We start from the raw sequence: 26617 nt of genomic DNA, 5'->3' as shown, positions 1-26617 counted from the left end.
ATAAACAAATTATCCCATAGCTGGGGTTACCAATTCATAAAAAGGCTGATATAATTTTTCAATAAAGTAATGGCAAGAATTATACTTCATATTTAGTATTTAGGTTGATGTTCCAAATTTTAAGTAAAATTTCCTCCAATAAAGGGAGAACATATTTATGGAAGATGTCACAACTAAACAGCTAGAAGAAAATTAAAGCATCAATGAATAAATGTTTTCTAAATAGCTATAATATAGGATACCAAATAAAAACTCAATGTAAAAAATACTATCACATATAAGAATGCTAATTTTTATACTCATCGATAAAATAATCATTTTTCTCTTTTAGGAAGCAATGATCTCCAATATGGACCTTTCTCAGTTAACCTAAAGGATATAATGGCACAGCAACAGGCTGTATATCAAGCAGGTGAAAGAGAATCCCAGAATTACAAAAGAAGGGTGAGGGACAGAGAGATGAAGAACAAAATCAAGCATCTTTCCTTTTGGACTCAAATCTTCATAGAAATGAAATTATAAATTATCAATCTAACGATTTATGTATTCTATTCAATGAAAGCCATTTCAGTAGACTTCACGCGTTGAATTGAGGTCATATCTCTTTAAGACCCCTTTGGAAGAGATAATCCAGAATGAATATAGTCACCTCATGAGTGGAAGACAAAATTTTGCAAAACAAACTTTGTCTCCTCTGCCCTAACCCTAATCTCTATAAAAATGATACATTATTTGTTCATGGCAAAATGGGGTAGGGAATGATGGATCTAGTTTTTCAATCTATTTGCCTTCTCAAACTATGATTCAGCATGTCAAATGAAATTTTACTTGGAAGAACAGAATTTTTTTCTTTACCTCAATGTTTGTCTGGACACAATTTTGCAAAATGGGGGATGAAATAATAAACTATAAATCATATATTACTGGTGAAAGGTAATTGAGTAAATAAACTTACCATTTTTTAGGCTGTGATAATGGTTTGTATTTGCTATATTTCACACGCCATTCAAGAACTTCTTTGCAGTGCTGACATACTCCATCATGAAGTTTTGCATTCATTTTCTTAAAAAGAGAAAAACAAATGGAAAAAGGCACATGAGAAACAGAAGTTTTTAAAAAAAATATTAATAACTTTAATAGGCATAATGGGTAGAGGACATTCTAATTTTTCTTTGCTTCCTTTTTTTAATTTCTAAAGGGGAGAAAGAAAAGCATCACAAAAGATGCAGATTCTTTAGAAGGTTATGTGATACTGAATTTAAAAGCACAATGTTTAGAGATCATTTGAAAGAAGAAAAAACTTTTGAACAGAACTTGATATTCTTTAAAGTTCTAAACAAGAAGGTAAAATAATTTCACAAAATATTTATTCAAAGAGAAAATATTTCAAGGGTATTTCCAAAACCCATAAATTAAACTGTGACTACATTACACTTGAGTTTAACTGTGGTGTAAAACATTCAGCTACTTGTGAATTGTATATGAGTATTCTTTGCTTCCTGACCTAGATGGAGAGTCCCTGGGAAAATAAGTCCTGTGTACCACTATATTCTCTTACTATGGCCAGAATAAAGGAAATCTGTTCTACATACTAAACTACTCTTCTCAACCTTGGTACTTAGTTCTCATGTTCAGTATTCTAAGAAAAACTCAGAACTAAAGCTCACAACTCACCACTTGTTCTCACTGCCCTCTGTTGCCTAGAATATCATAGAAAAGCCTCACTTATATTTTCCTAACAACAAAAGAGGGAACGACTTGATGATTACAATATGAATGTGATATAAACTTTCTAATTAGAATATTCTTAGAATGCAGAACAGTTCTTTATCTGCAATTTTATTATATATAACACACTCTGTTTGTTAACTAGGAAGAATTATTTGGTTTTTTATGTTTCTGTATCCAATTTCTGACCAGTTCATCTTGATTTACAAAGCCCTGCATAGTTTGAAAACTGGTTTCTTTAGGGTGGATCTACAATAGAACAAAACAGGTCTTTGTGGGAACTTGCCCTGTGAGTGATGTGTGAAGCAGTATAAATGGAGATGTTGTACAGAGTTCACATGACTAACAGCCACTACTACAAAATTAAACTTGATTTCCATATATTAAGAAATGAATGAGTAAAAATGAGAATCAATAGTACTTTCACTTTAAAACAGTTACAGAAAAACAGAAAACTGTGCACCTTGTTTTACCGTATTTTGGCACATGAGAAAAAGTGAATTCCAGACATATGAGCAATGAAAGCTAAATTCTGGTTCTAGGAACCATACAGCCTGAGGCAAAGGAGATGGCAATCTTACCTCACTCACACCTATTTTTACAATTAACCCTGTTTTGGCAATTAATTTCAGCATCTCCCTTACGGCAGAAGACCACAGGTTACTAAGGTTATGAATTAAGCATGTTGATATATAAAATCAAAACTTTGATAAATACAAAAGTGTTTAAAGATCATTTCATTTAACAAGCCAGTTTTCAGGTCATTAAAGGAAAAAACAATAATCAGTGGAAGATTCCACTGAACTTTGGAATCTTAGCCATAGAAGAAAACTTTATATATCCAGTAAATATTTTTGTTTTGAAAGTTAAAATAAATCTAAGGTATATCAAAACACATTCCTACTTCATACAGATATAATGTCTTTGCTATCACTAATTCTTACATCATATCTTAGAGTGCTATCCCTGCTTTAAACATTCTATTGTCAGATCGTGCGGTTTTGGTAATATAATCAGGCTAATTCCAAAAAGAAAATGGGTAAGGACTTCAATTTCCAAGAAGGCCAAAAGAGCAAATTATAATGAGAACATCCATGTCAATATGCTGATGCTGAAAATATTTTATAAATTACAGTGTTAATAGAAGGAAGTGCTACTGTGAGAAAAAAGGAGTATCACTCAAAAGCAATTTATGCAATCTCTCATTAGACTTATTTTGCACATCAATTTTTTTAAAGAAATCCGAAAGGTAAAAACAAAGGTCTATTTTACTTCCCTTCATTGATTGAAAAAAAAGCAGAATTAACAAATGAAATAAGTTTTCAAGGAAAATGGCAATTCTAATTGCTTCTGAAAATTCATTTCCATGAAATGGCCTAGTTCTTTTCCCTACATTAACCCTCCCCTCAAAATAAGTTTTCTTTTTTTTTTTTTTTTTTTTTAATTTTTTTTTTTTTTTTTAAGAGGCATGTTTTATTTATTTATTTATTTATTTGTTTGTTTATACATGCACTGGGTACAGTCAGAAGCGCGGGAGGGTGAGAGAATTCACCAGAGCCAGAGCAGGGAGCAGAGCAGGCAGAAGGACCGAAGTACACTGCTGAGGGGAGCAGCGGGCGGCAGGAGAGGTCTGCGCGCCATGTGGGACCCTCCTCCAGTGGCCGGGGAGCAGCCAGGGATCGAACCGGTACGGCAGAGGCCGCAGGCAGCTTTGCAACCCAGCGCTCAACCGCTGCGCCACCGGGGAAGCCCTCAAAATAAGTTTTCTGACACTAATATAGCTACAATAGTGCCACTTCAGGAAATGGGACTTTTAAATATCTTATTCAATTACATTTAAAAGAACATATATTTGAATTATCTAGTAAAACGCCCTTACTCTAAATTTGTCTAGAAGGATCTCTGGATTTGGGAGCAAGAACTTATATGACTAATAATGATAATGTGAAAGTCAGGTTGTGACTTTTAAATCACAAAGCATATTGTAAAATAAATCAGAAAAATAGATGAGGAAATCAGAAAAGGGGCAATGAAGCTAAGTGGAGAGAATTTCAAAGTCAGGAGTGCAGGTGGGAAGTACATTTGCTAGAAATAAATGAGACTTGAACTTTCTATCTGGCACACAGTAAAATGTAAGCGCCTCTCTACCTGATGCAATGTCTATAACATGCCAGAGATCCAGTTTCCCAGAAGCAGTATTATACAAACCCAAAATTTCATCGTTCCCAAAAAGAACACATGTGGTATATAATAAGCAATGCTCTCAAAAATATCCTTACAATACAAAGTATTTCACAGGGCTGTTTTCTACCCTGGTTCTCAAAATACACTGGTTTTATGTACTACTAAAACCCAGTTTGGTAAAATTCTTTTTGGTGCTGCAACATAAGTACAGAAGCCTGACATTCACAGGGTCTATAGGAATGCAGAACATATCATAAGACCATCTTCAACAAATACTATTTTTCTCAACTGAACTTTACAAACTCTCTCATCTATTATGAAAAATTTCAAACAACCAGGTCTTGTATGCACAAATAAATAAATCTCTAAAAAAATTTTCAAAACATGTAAAAAATTTAACATGATAATACTAATGCACAGCCATATACACACTTATTTGGAATTAAAACTTCACCAATGCTTTTTGTGTGTACATTTAAAATAACTTGCAGAAATCAACAGAGCAGTTTAATCATGTATATCCTAGAAATATTTTCTTTTACCTAACAATACCATCACACCTAAAGAAAATAAAAAATAACTCCCTACTATTATTGAATATAGCCAGTCTAAACTGAAATTTGCTCAAATGCTTCCAAAGTTCTTTTTAGAACTCTCTTCCCCATTCCCCACATGAGGATTAACTCAGTAGCCAAGTACTATTTGATTATCTGTCTTTTGATCAGGAAGGGTCTGTCTTTTATCATTACACATTTCACTAATGTTTTTGAAAATAGCAGCAAAGTTGTCTCAGAAAACATCCCACCCCTTAATGGATTTGTCTCATTTACTTGTGGTGTAATTTATCTTTATTAATACATAGCTGTATTGCTTATATTGTCTGTAATGTGCAAGTTGGGTTTAAAAATATTGATTTGATCCAGGTTTAATGTCCTTTGAAAATAGTTCATATGTGTTGCTGCACACTTCATATTATCCAAGACAGCAGACACAAAATGTCCAGTTCTCGCCACATCAGTGATGCAAGATTTGTCTGCTTATTTAAACAAGGTGGTGACTGCCAGATTTCTTCAAATTATAAAGATTAGTAATAACCTAGGGGTCATGTCTCATGTCAATTGGTTGTTCTACAACATTTCACTTCATGATTTTAACATCCATTCAAGATCTTTTGCCTGAATCCATCATTTTAAATGCTGTCGTTCTCTCTATTCAATGCATTAAATTTTTTAAAAAGGTTGCCAGGTATAATAATAAAAAGGTTTGAGGTATAATATATATACAGTAAAATTCACTCATTTTAGGTAAATAGTTCTATGCATCAGACAACCATCACTCTAAAAAGTCCCTTATGTCTCTGTTGTCAATTTCCTCTTCCCCATTCCCTCCACAAGCAACACTGATTTTTAAAAAATATACTATAACTCTGCCTTTTCCAGACATATAAATGGAGTAATAAATTATATATAATTTGAGGAGTTCATTCCTTTTTATTCTCTTGTATAGATTTACCATAATATTAATTTATTCACTGTATGAAGGACATTCAAAGTGCTTTCTAGTTTGGGGTGCTAAAAAATACTTGCTTGTGGTTTTTGAGTGGATAGATATTATTTCTTTTGGGTTAATGTCTAAGAATGGCATTGTTGAGTTATATGGTGATTTAATGCTAACAATCTTTCAAAGCAGTTGTACCATTTTGCACTCCCACTAGTCATGCATAAAGATCCAGTTTTCCACATCCTTTCCAGTGCTTGAAATTGTAAATATTTTTCTTTTTTTGACATTTGAATAGGTATGTAGCATCATGTCATTATAGTTCTATTTTGCATCTCCATATTTTTGATGTTAAACATCTTTTTGTGTGCTTACTACTGTTCATTTTCTTTAGTGAAGTGTCTATTAAATTATTTTACCCACTTTTTTTTTAACTGGGCTGTTTATTATTGAGATGTGAGAATTCTGTACAGATTCTAGACATTAGGCCTTTATTGATATGAGCTTTGCAAACATATTTTTCCAGTCTATGCTTTTATTTTCATTATCAACATTAGTTTTCTTTTGTTGTTTTAAATTGAGGTAACATTGGCGTACCACATTGTATATGATTTAGAGGTATAGATTCACACTTCTTCAAATGTATGTTATCACACAATCCCTACCACCACCAAGGCACCCATAATCTCCACCATAGTCCATTGGGCTCCCTCTCCCCTGTGATTCCCATCCTCACCTTCCGGTAGCTTCAATTATAGTTATATTTCTAAGGTTTGTTTTGGTTTAGTTTAGTGTGTTCTTTTGCTTTGTTTCTCTATATCCCACATGAGTGAAATCATCTGGTATTTGTTTTTCTCTTTCTTAACAGTATTTTTCTAAGATTAGATCTTTGTATTCTCAATGAAGGCCAAATTAACATTTTTTTCTTTTTATGAACCATGCTTCTTGTGCCAAATCTAAGAGGCTTTGAAGAATCATGAAGTTTTTCACCTTCTGGAAATTCAGATATTTTAGGCCATTTAATGTTATATTTTAAGTTAATTTTTGTACATGGTCAAAACACTGGTAAAAGTTCTTTACAAACTATATACTGAAGGATAGTCAAGATGTCCAGAACAAGCCTACCCAAGACCTATCACTTTGGTATGTGGATCATTTCAAGCTAAAGGTCCTGTGGGCTCACAAGAAACTTACCATTTACCTAATGATCTAAAGAATAAAAAGTAGGGGTACCATCTAGAATTAGGATTTTAACCTTTTTATTGGAGAAACCTAGTTATATATCCAGGCAAACAACTAAAATACAGAGCATTTGGTCTTCATCATGAGACACTCTCTCATCATGTGAGAGTCCTCCTTTCTCTGCCAAGCTTTAGACCCTTATTCCATTCCTTAGCTGAAGATATACATGCTCATTTTCCCCCATTAACTTCAGAATTCACATTCATGTACATTCTCCATACATATGTAAATAAATTCGGTTTTTCTTCTTCTCATCTGTATGATGTAAATTTGATTGTTGGATGACTAGCTTGAAAAGAACCCAAATGGGTAGGGAAATTTCCTCTCAGCCCTAACACATATGGATGACCAAGTGCAATACCACTGAATTGGTCAAAAATTAAGTATCCTTGGGTTTATTTCTGGACTCAATATCCTAACAAATTAATCAATGTATCTATTTATAAGTATGTGAAATAGGAGATTTTATATCTCTTCAAAGAACACTAGAATATTAAAAATCTTATAAAGTAAGTTCAATCCATATTTTTATTTTTTAATTTTTTTTATTTTTTACATCCTTGTTCATTTTTAAACAGTATTTGCCTCCCCCCACCCCCTCAGGTGTAGTCCCCATAGTTTCCTTCCCCAATGCACCCGTGCACCATCACCACAGTCCCCTGTGCTCCTCCCTCCCTCCCTCTGATCCCTCTCCTTCCTCCTCCCCTGCAGTATGTCTCTGATTTATAATTGTCCGTTTTTGCTTTGTTGTGTTTTGTACTGTTATTTTTTTTTCACTGATGTCTTATTTGGTTCCCCTATATTCCTGCTATAAGCGAAACCATCCAATATTTTTCTTTTTTCTTCTGACTTATTTCACTGAGCGTAATTCCTTCTAGCTCCATCCACGTTGCTGCGAATGGCCTATCCTTCTTGATCCAGTCATCTATTTTTGGGCATTTGGGTTGTTTCCAGGTTTTACCTATTGTAAATAGTGCTGCAATAAACATAGGGGTACAGGTGTTCTTTTGAATCAATATGTTTGTGTCCTTTGGGTAGATCCCTAGTAGTAGAATTGCCAGGTTGTACGGTAGCTCTATTTTTAGTAGACTGAGGAACCTCCAGACAGCTTTCCATAGTGGTTGGACCAGTCTGCACTCCCATCAACAATGCAGGAGAGTTCCTTTTCACCACATCCTTGCCAATACCAAATCCCTATTTTTTTTTTATAGAGGCATTTTTTTTTTAATTTATTTATTTGTTTGTTTTGTTTATACATGCACTGGGTACAGTCAGAAGCGCGGGAGGGTGAGAGAATTCACCAGAGCCAGAGCGGGGAGCAGAGCAGGCAGGACTGAAGTACACTGCTGAGGGGAGCAGCGGGCGGCAGGAGAGGTTTGCACACCATGTGGGACCCTCCTCTGGTGGCCGGGGAGCAGCCGGGGATTGAACCTGCGCCGCAGAGGCCGCGGGCAGCTTCGCAACCCAGTGCTCTACCGCTGCACCACCTGGGAGGCCCCAAATCCCTATTTTTAAATGTTTAAAAGAACATTTATATGTTGAGAACATTTTTGTTGTCACAAATTCAATAAAAATTTATCCTAACTAGATGGAGGTTAATTTCTTGTAGCTATAGCTAGCCTTTGGTTTGCTCATACAGAATACTGTTAGGAATCAACTTTATAAGTGAATAGATAGGGTAGGAGAAAGAACAGAGTTCCAACTTCACACAGAAATCTCTTCAGCATCTGTCTAGTTAGTCTATAAATTTTGTTCATCTCTCTACTGCTTAATTTCATAATTAGCTCTTTGCCTTTAATACTTTTTTCCCACTGTGTATTAATGTTGGTATGCTACGTTGTATGATTTTCTTATAAGAATTACTTTTGTAGATAAAAAATAACTTTATTGAACAATTTTATAGATTTAAAACAATATGAATATTTACATCTAAATGTTCACATTATCAAATTTTTATAGAAATACAGATAAAAGAAAATCACTCAGAAATTCTACTCTTTCCAGCATTTCAAACATGCATATTTGTATTACATTAAAACATCAGACACTTCTAAAGAACTTGGAAATTCTTATCATACTATATTTACCCATAACAAGTCTGATCCTATTTCAACAAAGGTCTAAAAAATAACAGGAATTTTTAGCAAATATAAAGACTCATAGTAAATAAGAATTGCCCCTTTCTTGACTCAAATACATAAATATTAGATATTGTAACAAATGTTTCCTAATATTTTCTATAAAAAATTGCTTTTATTTTTTATCCTGGCAGTTAAAAATGTTTAAAGAACAGAAGACATTGCCATTCTCCTCTTAAAAAGATAATTAAAGAATATTCTTAGTATAATCAAGTTAGTATCTCATTAACTATATAGATAGAATACCACTATTATATGATTCAGGATATCAATACTGAGTTCTACTCATGTAAAACTTTTAAACATACAAACTCTTTTTTAATGTGATGAGAAGTAATAGTCTAAATGTTACTCAGAACTACCTTATTTGGATAAGTTACGGAGTCTTACTATTTTTATGTATTTTATTATTTCACAAAATGAGTTAGTCTTATAAATAGCCTAGAAATATTTTTGAAGTGAGTTCTAGCAGTGAAACTGGTTTTATTGTCATTTAAGGAAAATATAAATCCAAAGCTACCATAAGTTTACTTGTTTTTAGAGCACTATCTTAATTCAATGTAGCTAATCAGAGATTTGATATCAACATTTAGAAAGATTTTTCACAAAAATATTCAGCCCAAGTCTTCTTAAAGCAAAATATTATCCAAGTTTTCTAAAAGAACTGATATACAAAAAGAAATATTTGAGTTACCAATATTTAATTTTTTAATGTGTATTAATTAGAAGATATTTAAGGCATGGTCAGGTATATATCTACCGCAAGCTAAAATAATACTTCCCTCCTCCAATTCATCGCTCATTCACTCAATATTCATAAGTCCTTAAAACACTAATACCAAACTGAGATATGTAAAAATATACACTAGAAATATTCAAAATGTTCCTCTTGTTCAATATACTTACAACATAAGCTTTTTCTAGTCAAGAAATAACATTTGATTTCCCTTCCCACTTATTTTGTAACTGCTGGAATCTTTAACAAATGACATCTGCGAAAATAAACAATTGCATTTTCATCCAAAGACTGAATATAAAATGAGTTCTGGTCATCCCAAACAGAGGACTATTCTTTCAATTAGAGGGTAGAGCTATTGTCAGTTGCAATTATACAGAGAGGTTTATGTACAAACTATCTAAACTACCTACTGATTTATTTCAGCAGTGAAGCCAAGTACCCATATTTTATAAATGGAGCCAAACCTTCCTACAGACAGAAACACGCTGCTGCAGTACCTTCTTCTGGCAGTAGAGAAACCAGCTAATTCCTTTTTCTCCCAACGTGTATTTCACTCATTTATTTCTAAGAAAAAAATTAAAATAATTTGGTGCTATGGATTTTAACAAGCAAATATTGCTGAAGGATTCTAACAACCAAAAACACTGCTCTGATAAATCAAGCACATCCTTAAAAGTTCGCATTAGTTGGTACAAAGAGACTGTAATATGAAAATTTTTTTTTTTTTTAATAATAAATTTTATTGTTGTATTCCCCATACAATTGCAGCCCCCCCATTCTGACCCCAATCCCTCCCCTCCCGCCCCCACCCCCCTAAAAGTGTCTCTGGTTCATAGTTTTTTGTTGATTTTGATTTTCACTTTCTTATAGTTATTCGTTTTCCTGGTCCCTTATTTAAGTTTTCTAGATTCCTGCTATGAGTGAGACCATCCGGTATTTTTCTTTTTCTTTTTGGCTTATTTCGCTGAGCATGATCCCTTCCAGCGCCATCCATGTTGCTGCAAATTGCATGTGTTTATCTTTTTTGAATGCTGAGTAATATTCCATGGTATATATGGACCACATCTTCTTGATCCAGTCATCTATTTTTGGGCATTTGGGTTGTTTCCAAAGCTTAGCTATTGTAAACAGTGCTGCTATAAACATAGGGGTGCAGGTGTTCTTTGGAATTGATGTCTCTGTGTCCTTTGGGTAAATACCTAGGAGTGGAATTGCTGGATCATATGGAAGCTCTATGTAATATGAAAATTTTTAAATTCTTTTCATGTTGTTCTAAAAGACACAATTCAGAAGAGCATGTTATGAATATTAAAAAATATTTTTATGGAAGGACTCACAATGCAATGTGAACACACAAGCAATAATCTCCTGTTAAGGGAAATTTTACCTTAGAACAACTAAAACATGGGCACTGAGTATTTTAAGATAATATGCTTTCAATCATCTTTTGGGCATCTTCATTTTTAGTAAATAAATAATTCAAGAACAACCTCTCTAAATAGAAACAAATAGCTTTAAAGTCAAAGCAGTTCTATGGGAAAAAAGCTTTTTTCTTCCTCAAAATTTTGACATAAATGGTCAAAATGTCAATGGTTTTTCCTAGGAATAATGGTATCTTTCCTACAAAGACTCACCTTACAGAGTAAGACTGTACCCCTAACTCTTTTTGTTCTATTTCAAGATCCTTTGCTAATAGCTCTTCCTCTGTTTACTCCTTTAAAATACCTATTGCCCCTTATCTATCTAGTCATCCCTTTCTATCTTTTCCTCCCATGAAGCCCCTCCCTCCCCTCCTCTTTAACCTCGGTGCCTACTCAATGTCCCTTTCTTTTCACAATGTTTATTCCTGGTCAACTAAACCTCCAACTACAGACTCAGCAATGAGCTCAATGAAGATAACATCCAAAACTATGTCCCCAGACCTGATGTCTATGTGGGAGTCCTGATGTCTCAGATTGCATGCGGGTTATCCATTTTCTTCTTCATGGAAAGCATTAAAACATGTCATTGAAATTGCAATCACTAAGCAATAAAATTCATTCCTCCATCTTTGAAAAGTCTTCTTGTAGGCTCAGGTACAAAACCTCAGGTCACCTTTGGTTTCTTCCTCTCCTTTTACCAAACTAACCAAATGTGTTTTTCCACAATGTCCCCAAGTTTGTCTTCTACTTTATATCCCTACACATCTGTAGATCAGGTTCTAATTTCTGATCTGTATTACGTAGCACCCCAAATGGAAGATGGATCTCAGAGTAAAGAGGATAGAGAAAGACCAAACTGCCAACAGTTTTAACTGACATCTGTCCCTATGTCTATTCAGATCAGAAACTTACTTTCCTTAAAGTACTCCTAAAACTGATATTCAGACCTTTCCACAGCTTGAAGCCTGCTGTTCTTTATGATCCTATCACCTGTTTTTCCTCCCTAGTCATCCCCTAAGGAAGCAATTCTGGTAGTACAGAAACTGTTCTTCTCCCCCCCACCATCTTTGCTGTACCTACAATGCCATCTTCTTTTGCTCTGTATTTGCATGTTGAAGTTTAATTCTTCACTTAAAATCCAGCTTTGCTTTCTAAGCAATCCACCAAAATTTTTACAGTACTTCCCATCTTATTCAATTCAGAATATATATAGAAGAATACCTACTGTGGCCAGGCATAGATTATGTATTAGGGATTATGGTATTAAGAAAAGTTTAAAAAGAAAGAGGTAAGATCTTCACTCTTGAGGTAGTTAAACATGCAAATAAAGGGACAGCTTTGGCAGTGTATAAATTATGATGACAGAGATAAACAAAGGACATTCTGGGATCATCCTCTACCTAACAAAATCCATGTGCTAGTGCACAGGGAAGGCCTCATGAAGGCATGAGAAAATACTTTTGGGAAACTACACAAGCAGTTAGAAACAGAAGGATGTGAGGGGAATGGGAGGAATGAGCGAAATTGTAAGAGAACTTATTTGTCAAAGTAAAAAGTTTAGACTCAAAGAGGAAAGAGACTTGACTGGATAAGACTCTAAGCAGCAATTAGAACAATTTTCTAGAGCAAGAGAGCTCAGACAGGTGAGCTGTACAATAATAACCTCTGGCCCTCCTACCTTCCCAAGATAGATTCAAATGTGCAAACTGTGAGGGTATTATCCTTCGAAAGTGAGTCATGTAAACTACAGTATCAAATACAGGGGAAGGTAATTACTAAAGTAGCTCATGTATGGTTTGAGGACCACCCAAGTTAGAATCATCTGAGAGCCTTGCTAAAAATGATGATTCCGGGACTCAATCCTGAGATCTACAGATTGAGAATTTCTGGCAACTGAGATTCTGCATTATATAAGCTTTCTGGATGATTCTTAACACTGTTTAAGAACCAATGCCCTAACAGCTGAAGGAAGTTGACATTTCTAGATATGTTCCTTATCTCATGTTGGCGACTAGGAGTATCACTACGGAGGCTATATACTTTTCTTTAGACACAAAGTTATAATAATTAAAATACTATCATTTAGCACAGGTGAGAAAGATTATAACAATAAATGATTTACATTGTACTTTCTACTTACAAATCAATATTCAGTTAATTATATTGTTTCTTCACTACCACCTTGGAGGTATAAACAGTATTCCTGTTTTACATGTGAAGAAGCAAATCCAAACAGGCTTAATAGTCTACTTGCAATTACCTATCTATCAAATAATACAACCAGGGCTCAAAGCCATGCTTTAGATTCCAAATTCCATATTCTGCCCCACTTTCTCACACTGCCCCTCTTTTAGATACTAAATCTCAGTCTGATAATCTGATCTTCACCACTGAGAACCTCCTTTCTCTGGGAAGATGCGCACTGACTTCCAATCAAGTGACTTAAACAAGTCTCTGAAAAAGAGCATTACAACTAGATTGATTACATAACTAGAATATGCCAACTGAAGAAAATAAAAGGAAAAGTTGTGTTAGAGATATGTCAACAATTCAGATGATTTATTCCTCAAGGAGCTTTTCCAAAATTTTATATCAAGATAGCTACCTAAAATATTTGTCCTAGAGCCTGTCTAAAATTTCTTAATTCAGAAATTGTACAGTTGAGACTGGTACAGCACTACACAGAAGCCATCTGTTTTCTACTCTGACTTCCTAATGGTCAGGAAAAAAAGAATTTGTATCAGCAGTTTCTGGTGCTTATTCCTATTCCCAGAATTGAAGCCAAATCTAAATACATTGAAAGCTGGGAAATTATTCCTTCTTCTTCACTCTTCCCTGCTTTAGTTACTACAAGATCATATGTCAGACCAAATTCCAGTTTGCTAAGGAATCTAAAGATAGGAACATGCCAGGAAATCTGGGTAATTTCTAGATCAGTGATTCTCAACCTTTGTTTTTCTGCCTCTACTTTTGACATAACCATGTTACTCTTATCAAATACAGAAAATTGTCTTAATTAACAGGAAAGTTATGAGTATTTTAGAGAAAGTCAGGGATTAGAATCCTGATACATCCTCTCTCAACAAAAGATGTACATATCAAAATTAAAGAAGGTAAAGCCAAATACAGGTGCTTCTGTCTTTTCAAGAGATGGTATACCGTACTTATTTAACTTCCGGCTTGACTGTTAATAGTTCCTGGTCAATGTTCTTTTGCTTAGTCAAGTCCTTGAGTGATTCCACATGCATGGGACATGTCTGTACTTTGGTCAGATGTCTAGACAAAACATACCTAAGACTTAATGAAGAGTTATTTCATTTACAAGGTTTATTAGAAAACAGATCTTTTGGGGTTTTGTTTTTAAAATAACAGCAAGCTAAATAGTTTTTACATAGAAGATGGTTATCATAATCTATAAACCATATGACCAGCTCTTTATAAAAATTCTCCCTTGCTATTTTTAGAACATTCTTGTGGCTAGGGGCAGGCATAATTATCTTCATTTTGTAGATGAGAAACCTGAGGCTCAGAGAATTAAGAGATTTGCTTGAGGTCACACAATTAATCAGGAGCTGCAGAGGAAGAACCCATAAAAAGATGTCTTTTAGTTTAGGGCATTCTATTAAAATTAAAAGTAGAAAGTGTTGCCCCATGGTTTTCAAAATATTAAAATGAAAAAAAAAACCACATAATTTCTTAGAGTACACTTTTCAATGTGTAGTGTATTTTGACACAAATTCTAACACTGGTATACTAATTGTTTTGCAAATAGGGCCAAACTTGTTGGCTTGTTCCTAAGGCAACCTTGCAGTATTAGTATTTGTTTAAAAGGCACCAAACAAATTCCAAAGTTAGAAAAATTCATTGGGGAAAGAAAATATTATCTTTACTAAGCAGTGCCCTAAGAGAAGAGACTAACCTTTCTATCATGTTCTCCACAGATTTTCAGTATACCAAGTCCTAAACAATAAGGGGTAACTAAATGGTGAGCCATATGGGCCAACTATGTATAATTCAATTGGAATGCAAAAACCCTACTCAAGCTGCAACTGTGTAGTGTCATGAGGCAACACACATGTTTTTATAAGTACTCATTAAAAGTCAGTCACAATTTGAGAACTTGTCCAACCAGTATGGTATGCCCCAAGTTAGTGATCTTAAGAGAGACAAACACTGACCAACCATTGTTTATGTGTGTTAAACAAACAAGAATGACATTCATTTCCTCCTAATAGCATATTTTAAAAATATAGATTTAACTCTTTCAAACATAGTAATTGGTAATATCCTCAAACCAATTGATTTTATCTTTTAAAATAAATCAACATTATAAGTCATTTACTTGGGAGCAATTATACGGGATACTATATTGAAGCTAGTTTATTAGTTCGAAGATAGTTACCTTGTTCTGGTCATATTAATATGTTAAAAGACTAACCTATATATGCTAACTATTCATTCAGGAATGAAGTCATATTAGGAAAAAATAGATTTGTGCCATGAATTGTTTAGTTTAAAGCTTAGTATTCACTGGGATTTACCTAACTGCGGTTGATGGCTTTTTCTCAATCTTAAAAAAAATATATATATATATATAAAGAATATAAAAAGCTAAGGGCATGATCTGAATGAAAGATGCAAATCACCTAGAACAAAATACTACTATACTTTACTTCTACTGCACTTTCAAATGTGAATTTGTCTTATAATGCTTCCTATTTTATTCTTACATCATCCCTGCATGGGAGGAAGAAAGTAGTATTGTTATATATTGTGTTTCTAATTTGTAGAGAGTTGATATAACTTAACCATATAAGAGAGAGAGTGACTCAGGCACATCAGGAGTCTATAGAGTCTACTCCTGACTCCAAGTTTAGTTATTGCCCTGACTCCAAGTTTAGGACTCCATCCAGCAAGTTAAACTATAAAACGTGTCACAGGTTGAAACTCAACACAGCATGTATCATGATCATTTCTCTGCTGTCCACAGGAAGAATTCAAAGAAGCATGAGCTAGTGTGTATTCAACACTATGCAAGGCATCTCAATGATTCAAAGACTTCTGTACAGTCCCTTTCTCACTGGCTTTAAAATCTAGTTAGAGAAAAAAAAAAATCTAGTTGGAGATATAAAAGTAGTTTGTCAGCTGTCTAGACAAAAGCATGAAGAGCAGTCTGAGAGTGAGCAATACATTGTTAGAGGAAAAAGGGTGTTTAAGAGATTAACAGACTGGCTTCTTCAAATTGGGCTTTCAGAAGCTTGGGATTGAGTAGTCACCATACATTTAGGGCAACAGTTTGCAGATTAAAAACTCCATCATTTCATTCTACATCAACCCAATGGGACAAAGTGAGGGGGCCATGTAGCTCTACTTATGGCAAATTTGCAAATGTGTCATAGAATGAATGGGAAAGGCATTTTGTTTTCAAGGATTGTTCATTAATTTTAAGCACTCAAAAAGTTTCAGATCAAAGTCTAAAGTAATACAGGTTTAATCTAAAATAAAAGCAATTCATCTTCTTTCATACCTTCTTTGTATTTCCACCACTGATATATTAAAATTAGAACTAAATTTCATCCACAAGCAGAATCAAGAGGTTATGTGCAAATATTCACACAGGTCATAGTGGTTCAGCCGTTTCTGAAAAGTATGTGACTTGATAATTGACAGAGAATAAGGTGATTCAAATAACCATTTATACAGTGAGGAGAAATTCCATGTTTTCAATGCTAAATTATTTGAATAATATTGCAGTTCAATTGTTACCTTACTAATTGAAATGAAAGTACATTTTAAAACCTTAAGTTATTTTTAAAAACCTTTTCTTTTTTAAAAGAAAGTGTCAGAAAATTATTTTTTATACACTGGGTTTTATCACCCCAGCCAGACTATCAACAACAAGAAGGCAAGAACTAGGACTTATTTTCATCTTCATAATATTTAGCACAGATACCGGACAAATAACACGCATCCAAAGTTTAAAACATTGATGATGATACTGATTTTTCTTCTCTATGGCTTCTCCACTACTTCAAACAAGACAAGGTCTTTAGTTTTGTTATATTTTCCATTATTTTCATTCCCTAGTTTGGTTGAAATCTGAAATTATGGGTACAGATTTTATCTTCTAAAACATTTACCTTTTCTTTTGTTATGATTTGCACATAAAAATAATATTAACTTTCACCACCATATTATCAATGATGATTTAAAGTTAACTCAGTTTTACTAGGTTCTTGGTTTACCATTGTTTCTTCTATCATATATCTTTATATATTCTGAAGTCCATCCCTAACTAACTATACACATATGTCTTTTTTTTTTTTTTAATTTTCTAGAGGCATGTCTTATTTATTTATTTATTATTTATTTGTTTGTTTTGGTTTATACATGCACTGGGTACAGTCAGAAGCGCGGGAGGGTGAGAGAATTCACCAGAGCCAGAGCGGGGAGCAGAGCAGGCAGAAGGACCGAAGCACACTGCCGAGGGGAGCAGCGGGCGGCAGGAGAGGTCTGCGCGCCATGCGGGACCCTCCTCTGGTGGCCGGGGAGCAGCCGGGGATCCAACCGGCGCCGCAGAGGCTGCGGGCAGCTTCGCAACCCAGCGCTCAACCGCTGCGCCACCGGGGAGGCCCTATACACATATGTTTTTGACAAACTTGTAGTAAAGTGATTTTTACCTTGACATTCGAGCCGTAGCTTAGCTCCACAAAGAACTCTATAATTTAAAATACTTCCCCCTAGCACTTTGTAGACCTTAGTAACCTCTTTTTTCCCTTTTACCTAGAAAGTGATAGGGATTTTGTTCATTGGAGTTCAAAAATATCATCATTTTATGTCTAGAACCCTACTAAGGCCTAACATTTTCTTTAACTTTGAATTTTTTCCCTCCACTTTATACAATTTCTTCCCCATTCTCTTTGCCTTTCTAATTTCCTTTAGACACATAGTGGTTTTCCTAGCTCAATACTTTCTATCTCAAACATCATTTCATAATTTTTATTGTTTTGGTCTTTAAACTAGGTTTTCAACAAATCCCTTGATCTGACATCCCAAATTTCGGATTCAGTCTTCATTCTTGTCCATAGTGCTATTCAGCCATCCTATTAAGATGTTTACTTTATATTTCTGCAAGCATAATTAAAATTTCATTAAAAAGGTAATAGGTTTCTTTTCTTTAAACAGCAGTCTATCCCTGTTTTACGAATTTTGAGAACTTTTTCAATCATTAAGGATGGATATCAATTACATTTTTTTTAAAGTTCTCTTCTATGCCTCATATTACCTTTGTTAACTGGACATGGGTGGTAATTTCTTGTCACACAGTTCATGGTTTTAATTTTCCTAAAAAGTTTGCCCCTTGGTAGTCTGCTCTATAAACAAGGGGATAACTCTGCACTGTCCAGTATGATAACTACTATTTACATGTGGCTATTCAAACTGAATTAAAATAAAATTAAGTTAAAAGTCAATTTCTTGGTGGCACTAACCACATTTCAAATGCTCAATAAATATGACTAGTGGCTACCATACAGCATAGCACTAATATGGAATATTCCCATCATCACAAAAAGCTTTTCTGGACAGTATTTGTATAAACAGTATCAGACCTAGAATGGTTATTAAAACAGAATTGAAGTGAACTCGTTCTGGAAGTGAATTCAAATATTAGTTACATTTTCCTTGGCTCAGGCTAATAGAAAAAAAATTAACAGCTTGATAGCTTCTGCTTTAGGTGGATGTTTTAGAAAGCATGTTGCTTCCAAGAATATGGGTTCTCTGAGACAGAAATGGATCAGGAATATTGACCTGCCTTTGTCTGTCATGGCATTTCCCCACTTTAGAGTTGTTCTGACTTTAACTTGAAGTCAAATGTTCGAGCAAGCCACTTTGGCAGAAAGGACCGGGGAGAGTTTGTAAATTCTATAACAACAATGGTATTATTCTAGAATTTTACTGGAAAAACTCCTGACTTCTATTTATATTATAGATCCATAAATTGTTTAGTTCATCAGTTTGATCTTCTCCCTACTTTAAATTTCCTTAATGTTTTTTTCTGCTTTTTTAGTTTTCTAATACCTTTTTACTATTGTCATTTTAATGAAATTTGGGGGAAACAAAGAAAAACGCATGTTTTATATCAGCCATTTGAGTTAGAAAATTGTATAAAATCTGACTGATTTTTCTTCTGAGTAGTGAAAAGAAGGCCTTAATAAAAGTGTCTCCCCAAATGGCTTAAAACTACCATTAACTATTAGAAAAACCAGGGAGATATTTTACTTAAGTATAACAAATGCAGTAGAGCAAATATATAGCTGACTTTGAAATCATCAATGTGGGTCAAAGAACTGTTCAAGATTAACAGGTTTAAAATAAGGTGACAACATCACATATGTAAAACTTGACCATAATATTCTTTAAAATAGGTAATAGGTGACAATTTATCCCACATGACTATTCTGACTTTATTAAAAACTAGATCTAGCATATGGCCCACAAACATTCATATTTATAAGACACACGATATCATATTACCCTAATGTCTTGTGATACAGGCTAATGATGGCATACAGAAGATTCACATATACAAGTATATATCATGAGGTCAAATACATTACTCAAATTGATGACTTCAGTGACATGAGTAATTTCAAAACATACAAGTAAGCCACCTGGTAAAAGAGGGTTGAGCACTTAATAATATATAAATCTTCACAGAACAACAAAGCATTTAAAATAATCCTTAGCTAAGCTTGATTTCATGATGTTGTAAATGGCCTACAATACCAAATGACCTTCAAAATCAGATCTCATTAATATAAAGTTACTGTATATTTCTACTGCTGTTGGGCCATGACTGAAAATTATTATGTACACACAGCTCGATCACCTACAAGAAATACTTCCTGTTAATGAGCTGACTCTGTCAAAGTAAAAACAAGGAAAATGTGTAGGAAACTTACTTCAAAAAAGGACAATCTGAATAATTATTTTAACTTTAGATTGTATATCCAACTAGAAATGAGCATAGTAAAATAGCCAAGAAATGTCCACCATCAAGTCCAAAAATGTCACCAACCTCATGAATAAGCAAATAGACCGGAAGAGAATTAGGACCAAAATTGAGATAATCAGCTCCAAAGCTATGGGAAACTTCAAGTTTACTTTTGATATTTTAAGTATTCCTCTTAAAGGGAACAAATCAACTACATCAAGTTCTTTCAGCCTACAGAAGCACTATATGAAATTGTATCATATCGAATATATTTAAGCAATTAAGATGATCCACAGGGATGCTTTTCCATATTCCCTAATACTATTTCTGAAAAGTGAGACTGGGCATCTTGGTATTTCTATTTCTCTTTCCTTCGTCTTCAAAAGCCATGACTTTAAGGATATTTAAAAATATTTCATATCTATCCAAGACAATGGACAGTTACATTTGAGAAGAATGGTAGTGACTACAAGAGGTCACTGACATTCCCTTGTGTCCTCTAGAGATGGATGGTATTTGTTTATATATACATGGAAGAGAAAGAAGTCAAGACACATACATTTTTGATTAATATGACATGATCACATGTGTGGTGAGGCCAGTAAATGCCACAAGGAAGTAGGGAGACATTCCAGAAAAGACATAACAGGAGTAGTAGCATGTGAACATGGTGAAAGAATGAACCTGCATTTACATAATGCTTACCACTGCATGCTGGGGACATCTGAGCATTTCCATAAACCTAAGTTAGCCCTCACAATACAGCTAAACCCACTAAACTCCCGACAAATTAAGAAATGTGTCCAAAATTACACAACCAATAAATAGCACAGATGTTTACTGAGATCTTTTGACTTCAAGATCAATCTCTCTACCAAAGCACATTGCCACCATCTTGAACAAAGTTTGACAACTTTGATCAAAAATCCAAAAACTCACATCTGAAATCTGACAAAAATTGGCAAATATTTTTCCTACACAATGCACTTCAAAATATCTTTATTCTTCAAATAACCTGACCAAGAACAAACCGAAACAGACCACATCTACTTATAAAAATGGCCTAAATTGATCATACTGGATTTTTAATTCCTGGCTTGAGTTCAATCCATTCAGAGATTCTTTTCGGTAAAAAGGTTTTAGTCAATCAGTCTCCTTATCAAAGAGCCTATTACCTAAGAACGGATTCGTGTTCATGCTTTTGCCACCACATAATGTAATGTTCTCATTTTGGCAATATGCATACTTACTTTCGATCTTGTTTTAGAAAAAAACCTTCACAGACTCATATCCTCTTTCTGGTCCCTCTCTCTTCCTTTTAAGAGGGCCTCTATTCATCTACTCAAACATCACTTATGAAGCCGTCAATGTGCCAGGAAATCCTCAAAAATGAGTAAAAGAGAACCCTCATTTTCAAAAATTTCCCAGTGTAACAATAACTATATCTGATCTTTCTCATTTCATTGTTTTCAGATTAAAGTTCTTCAACTTCCAAACCTACAACCTTCAAAGAATCAGTGCCCATTCTTCCTTTCTGCTTCTTTTATCTCATTCAACTTCTCCTTCATCCTTCATCTCCAAGCTGTATTATCTTCTTGAGAAAACTCTCTCAATTATAAGTTTTTCACCCTTTATTTCTGAATTATTGTGGTACTGCCCCCTGCTAGCCCTTATCGCAATATTTAACACAATGTGATTGTTATTTACTTCAATCATCAACTGCATATTCAATATCTCCTATGTACCAAAACCTGGCTAGCTATTGAAAAAGACATAAAGGAAACCTATGTCTTCAGGGATGTCATATTCTAAAGTAGATTTAAATAAGATAAACAAGTAACAAACAGTACGTCAGAAAGTAATGAAAAGGTTATGAAAATTCAAATAATAAGACAGCTCAGTTTTACTGATAAATTGAAAGAGAATGTGAGAAAATGCCAAGTCACGGGTGATTCTTGAGAGTTTTGGCTTAAGGAACTGGGTAAATGGTGAAGTCACCCATGCAGTTGGGGAACACTGAAGGAGGACAAGGTTTAAGAGTTAAAGACTTAAGAGTCTTTTTTTTTTTTTTTTTTTTTTTGGCCATGTTAACTTGAGAGTCCTTTGAAATCTTCAAGAATAGAGGTCAAGTAGGTAGCTCAATAAACAAACTCTGCAGCTTAGTAGAGAGGTTGGCCTGGAGTTCCAGATCTGAAATGTATCAAAATAAAGATGATATTTAAAGCCATGGACTGGGTTGAATGAAGAAATTATTTCAGGAGCTTGCTTGAAAGGCAAATATTACTAAGCAGTTGAGTGAGGAAAGGACTGAACAATATTAACCGAAGATTTGGCAATACAGAGATGAATGACCTTGACAAGAGTGACTTTAGTGGGTACAAAAACTATTTGGGTAGGGATAGAAACAATGGGAGGTAAAAAATGTAAAGAACCAGAAGCTTTTGTATATAGAAGAAGAAAGAGAGTGAGGCTAGAAAAAGAACACGGATTCTAAGAAAGTTTTTTTTTTTTTTTAAAAAGAAGTTGAAATAAGACAGAAACAAAGACAGATCTAAGAAAACATGGAAAACTGAGGATCCTGAAACCTTTAAGTTTTTAGGTAAGCCAGAGGGAATGAGGCCCATGGTGTAAGTGGAGGGACTAGTCCTAGCAGACATTTTATTCACTGTAACAGGAAAGAGCACATGTGTACAGATGCAAGTTTGGTAGATGTGATGGTACAATAATAAAGATCTGGATTTCAGTAGGGTTAGAAATCTACCAAACAAGGAAGGATAAGGGAGCTGACGTATATGTAAAAGAACAGTTAGAGTGATGGAACATGGACTCCAAGCTAGACAAGAAAAAATGACATGAATGAGGTACAATGAAAGTAGAGGGTTAATGGAAAAAAGCATCCAGTGGAATTAAAAAATATATTTCAGGAAAAAGGAAAGCAGAGAATAAATGGTAGGCAAGTTTTTCTTTTCTTTTAAAGTTTAAAGTTTACCTCTTAGCAGCAGTAAGTTTAGGGTTAGATTTCTGAGGTGGAGGAGCTAAAAACTGAGAGACCAGATGTTGGATGAATTATCCATGGAGATGAAGCAATGACTAATTAGACAGGATCCATGGAAAGGCAGTGTGCCAGGTACTGATGAGGTGTATAACCAGAAAGTGAGTACAGGTCAGGAGAGATAACAGTCTGATGGCATGTATTTCAGAAGAGCTGGGGTTTTTTGTAAGAAATAGACTGAATCAGCAAATGGAAAAAAGAATTCTAAATGGGAAGTCACAGATGTGGAGTGAGAAAACATTATCATTTATGGATTGCAGGGAAACAGAGTTCTAGGAATAATCAGGTAGGATGAGAAAGTGAAAGAAATTTTATTTTCAATACTGTATCTCCATTTGATACAATAAACTATAGATTCCAGGTGGCAAATTGAAAAAATTAGGGAGGGGGGACATTAAAAAGTTGGAAGATGACATCAAATGAGTATATGTACAAAGTTAAATGAGGATAAGATTTCCCAATAATAATGGCTAACCTGGGAATGTTGGACACTAAAAAATCAACCAAAACAAATAAATAAGCACTCTATAAAATGCATAAAATCGGATCAGTATCTTTCCACTAAATTCTCTTTCTGCTTAAGGTAGCAACTAAAGAATCTTAATGATAATGACCTTACACACATCAGGCAAGTTCAGAAAAGGAATGTTTATTTAACTCCTTCAAAACACATAAGTGTCATCTGACTTAAAGTGACAAGGAAAATCTCAAAAAGGAATATTATGTATGTTAGCTATTTCTCTATCCCCTTTGCATTTCAAATTCTTCCTTTCACAAAAGTCAACTGAGAGAAAGGAAGCAAAAAGGAAGGCTGGCATGAGTTGTCAGCAGGGTTGTTCTGAGGACAAGCAGGATTCTCTGTACACCTGCCTGTGACCTCATCATAACACATGTGCTGGTGTGGAAAGAGTACCCCAGCTTAAAATAACAAACGCTGCAGCAGCCTTTTACTCTCAGCCATGAGCTTCTTTGAGTAATTCTCTACTATAGTGTTTCTCTAAACAGAAAATGACCTATTTGGAGGACACAATATAAATTATTACTTTCTCTTAGATGAACTAATTTATCTGGATGAAGAATTCTGAGAGTACCTTTTTTTCTTACAATGCAGTATTTAACTTTCTGCAGACATAAGGATTAACAATTATAAAATTTCAAAACACAGAAGCCTACTATTCCTCAACACAAGAGAGCATATTAAGACATATTAATTTCAATTGTCATTCACTAAACATAAAATGTAATGTTTAAAATGATTGATGTAAAAAAAAAAAATTACATTGTAGTAGGCCTCATGTTAAGAAACATACAGATTGACCAAATAGGAGATTCAGAAGGCCAAAAGATACGTGGAAAAATACACAGCATCACTTATAGTAAGAGAGATGCAAGTCAAAACCACGATGAGATATATCTAACACCAGTGAGAATCACAAATATTAAAAAGACCCCCAACAAGTGCTGGAGAGCATACAGAGAAAGAGGCACCCTATTACACTGTCGGTGAGAATGTAAACTGTTGTAGCCATTTTGGGAGGTGATCTGTATTTACCAGATCACTTTATAGATATATAAAACCAGGATTCCCACTCTTGGGCATCTATCCCAAAGACGTGGAAACAACCTAAGTGCCCACTGATAAGAGGACTGGATCAAGATGACCTGGTATTTCTACACAACAGAATACTGTTCAGTCATAAGGAAAAGTGAAAAGTTGCCATTTATAGCAACTTTTAGAAAAAGTTCAAGAGAATTATGCACAGTAAAGCAAGTCAGAATGACAAAGATGAATATTGGACATTTATATGGTGGACAATTTGACAAAGCAAAATACTTATAAAAACTAGCAGACGTGAATAAACAAAGTGAGGTTTCCAAGATTAAGAGGGAAAGAAGAGATAAAGGGGTGTAAGGAATGGTGGTGGGGAAAAAAAAGCATGCAGAATCACTTTCTTGGCTTCAAGTGGAAGCCAATGCAATGCAGGTACATGGAATATCAACCAGCAAGGATGAAATTATTTTTGTATAAAAGGGGGGAAAATAAAAGATAAATAATAACAGAGAAAATAATATTAAAAAAATAAAAGAGCTTCCCTAGTTTTTATTAGGGATAATTTTCTTATGTAGATCATTATGGCTACCAAGCCATAGATTAAGTCACCTTATCAATTAAAAAAGTATGAATTTAATAACAAATGGATGGGGGTGGGGGCTATATTCAACAGAGATCCATTTAATAGGCAGCATTGGTGAATTCTATCAAAGAACATTTCCCAATTTGGAAAAAGATCAAAGGAAATCCCAGGTGATCTCTAGTGTGCCAAAAAGAGATGGCTACTCTGACTAAAGTGGATTTGTACTGACCCACCCGCGATTTGTTCAACGGTTTTCCACCTGTTTAACCCTTACTTATTAATGCCCACTGAGTGAGATAACATTTATCCTATGACTGGCACTTCATCACTCAAACTAAAATTACTCACACTAGCTTTGAATGGGACTGCTTTACCTAAACTTCCCAATAAAACATCTGTCATTCTCCAACTTCTAATCTCAATAAAGTCAAAATAAACTATATGGGAAAGGAGGACATAAGAACCTGATGCAGGATCCCTACCAAATAATAAGGTACAAGTATTCAATTATTTACACGATCCTTTAAGGAGAGTTACAGAAAACCATGTATTGCTTAATATCCCTTCTTTTGATTAATCAGCTTTTTGGTGTAAAACATAATAACCATGACAGGGTCCAACACTTCAGACAAAATCTTGGCTTTAGATAATTGCACATAACTGGTTAAAGTACTGTTTTTAAAACGCACACAATTATTAGCTCTCTATTAGACAGATGAACAATCAACCCAATGATCTTCTCTCAGTAAAATACCATCTTTATATTTTTTCCTGTCCTCCAATAACAAAAACAGATGGTGGTCCTACCAAATTGACAGATGAGATTTCCTCATGATTTAAGAGGCAAAGGAATTAAGGGCTACACAAAATGAAACTTGTGACTGAACTTGAGAACCATGAGAACATCTAAGATCATAAAAACAGGGATGTTGGATAATGCCAAGAAAATGCACAAGGACAAATGTACAAACTCTAGTACAAGAAATATAAGTACAAGAAGTCTTGTACTTACAAGTACAGTAAGCTATACTGTAGCTAAATACTTCATGAAAGTGATTTTTATCGTCTGATGAAAAATAAAGAGTTAAATACTTTTGCAAAATCAGGATAAGAATACAGGATAAGACATAGACATCTATTCACAGTAGACATAGACATCTATTCTGGCCGAACAAAATTTTTGTTCTGGTCAAATTTATCATAATTTGTATTTATGTATCTTTTTGCTTGCTTATTGGCCAATGACCCAGAAAACTATAAACTCCCTGAAGGCAGAGACAACTCTTTTTAGCATTTAGAAAAAAAAAAAAAAAGGAAAGGAAAAGGAGAGCACAGGTTACTAGAAACAGTTCACTTTGCTTTCTTAACCAATGTTGAGGAATAAATCACTTGTTGGAAACCTATTGTGACCCAGGTCATTTCTGTACCTCCTTTAGTTTAACAATCTCTCTTGGCAGGTTTCTCATTTGAGACCAAAGTACATCTC

The 26617-nt window shown here is 34.4% G+C and overlaps 1 protein-coding gene across 1 annotated transcript in view; it reads right to left on the bottom strand.

The window, feature by feature from the left end:
• CUNH9orf85 (chromosome unknown C9orf85 homolog) overlaps positions 1 to 26617 on the bottom strand; it is a 44594-nt gene that overhangs the window by 17015 nt on the left and 962 nt on the right. Inside the window, exon 2 of the mRNA XM_037493434.2 lies at positions 956 to 1062. Coding sequence (XP_037349331.1) covers positions 956 to 1062 — 107 coding nt within the window. The remainder of the gene's footprint in view (positions 1 to 955; positions 1063 to 26617) is intronic.

This window comes from Talpa occidentalis, unplaced genomic scaffold, assembly GCF_014898055.3.
Source record: "Talpa occidentalis isolate TD23 unplaced genomic scaffold, MPIMG_talOcc4v2.1 talOcc4.7, whole genome shotgun sequence".
Lineage (NCBI taxonomy): Eukaryota > Metazoa > Chordata > Mammalia > Eulipotyphla > Talpidae > Talpa > Talpa occidentalis.
This window is presented reverse-complemented; position numbering and strand designations above follow the sequence as displayed.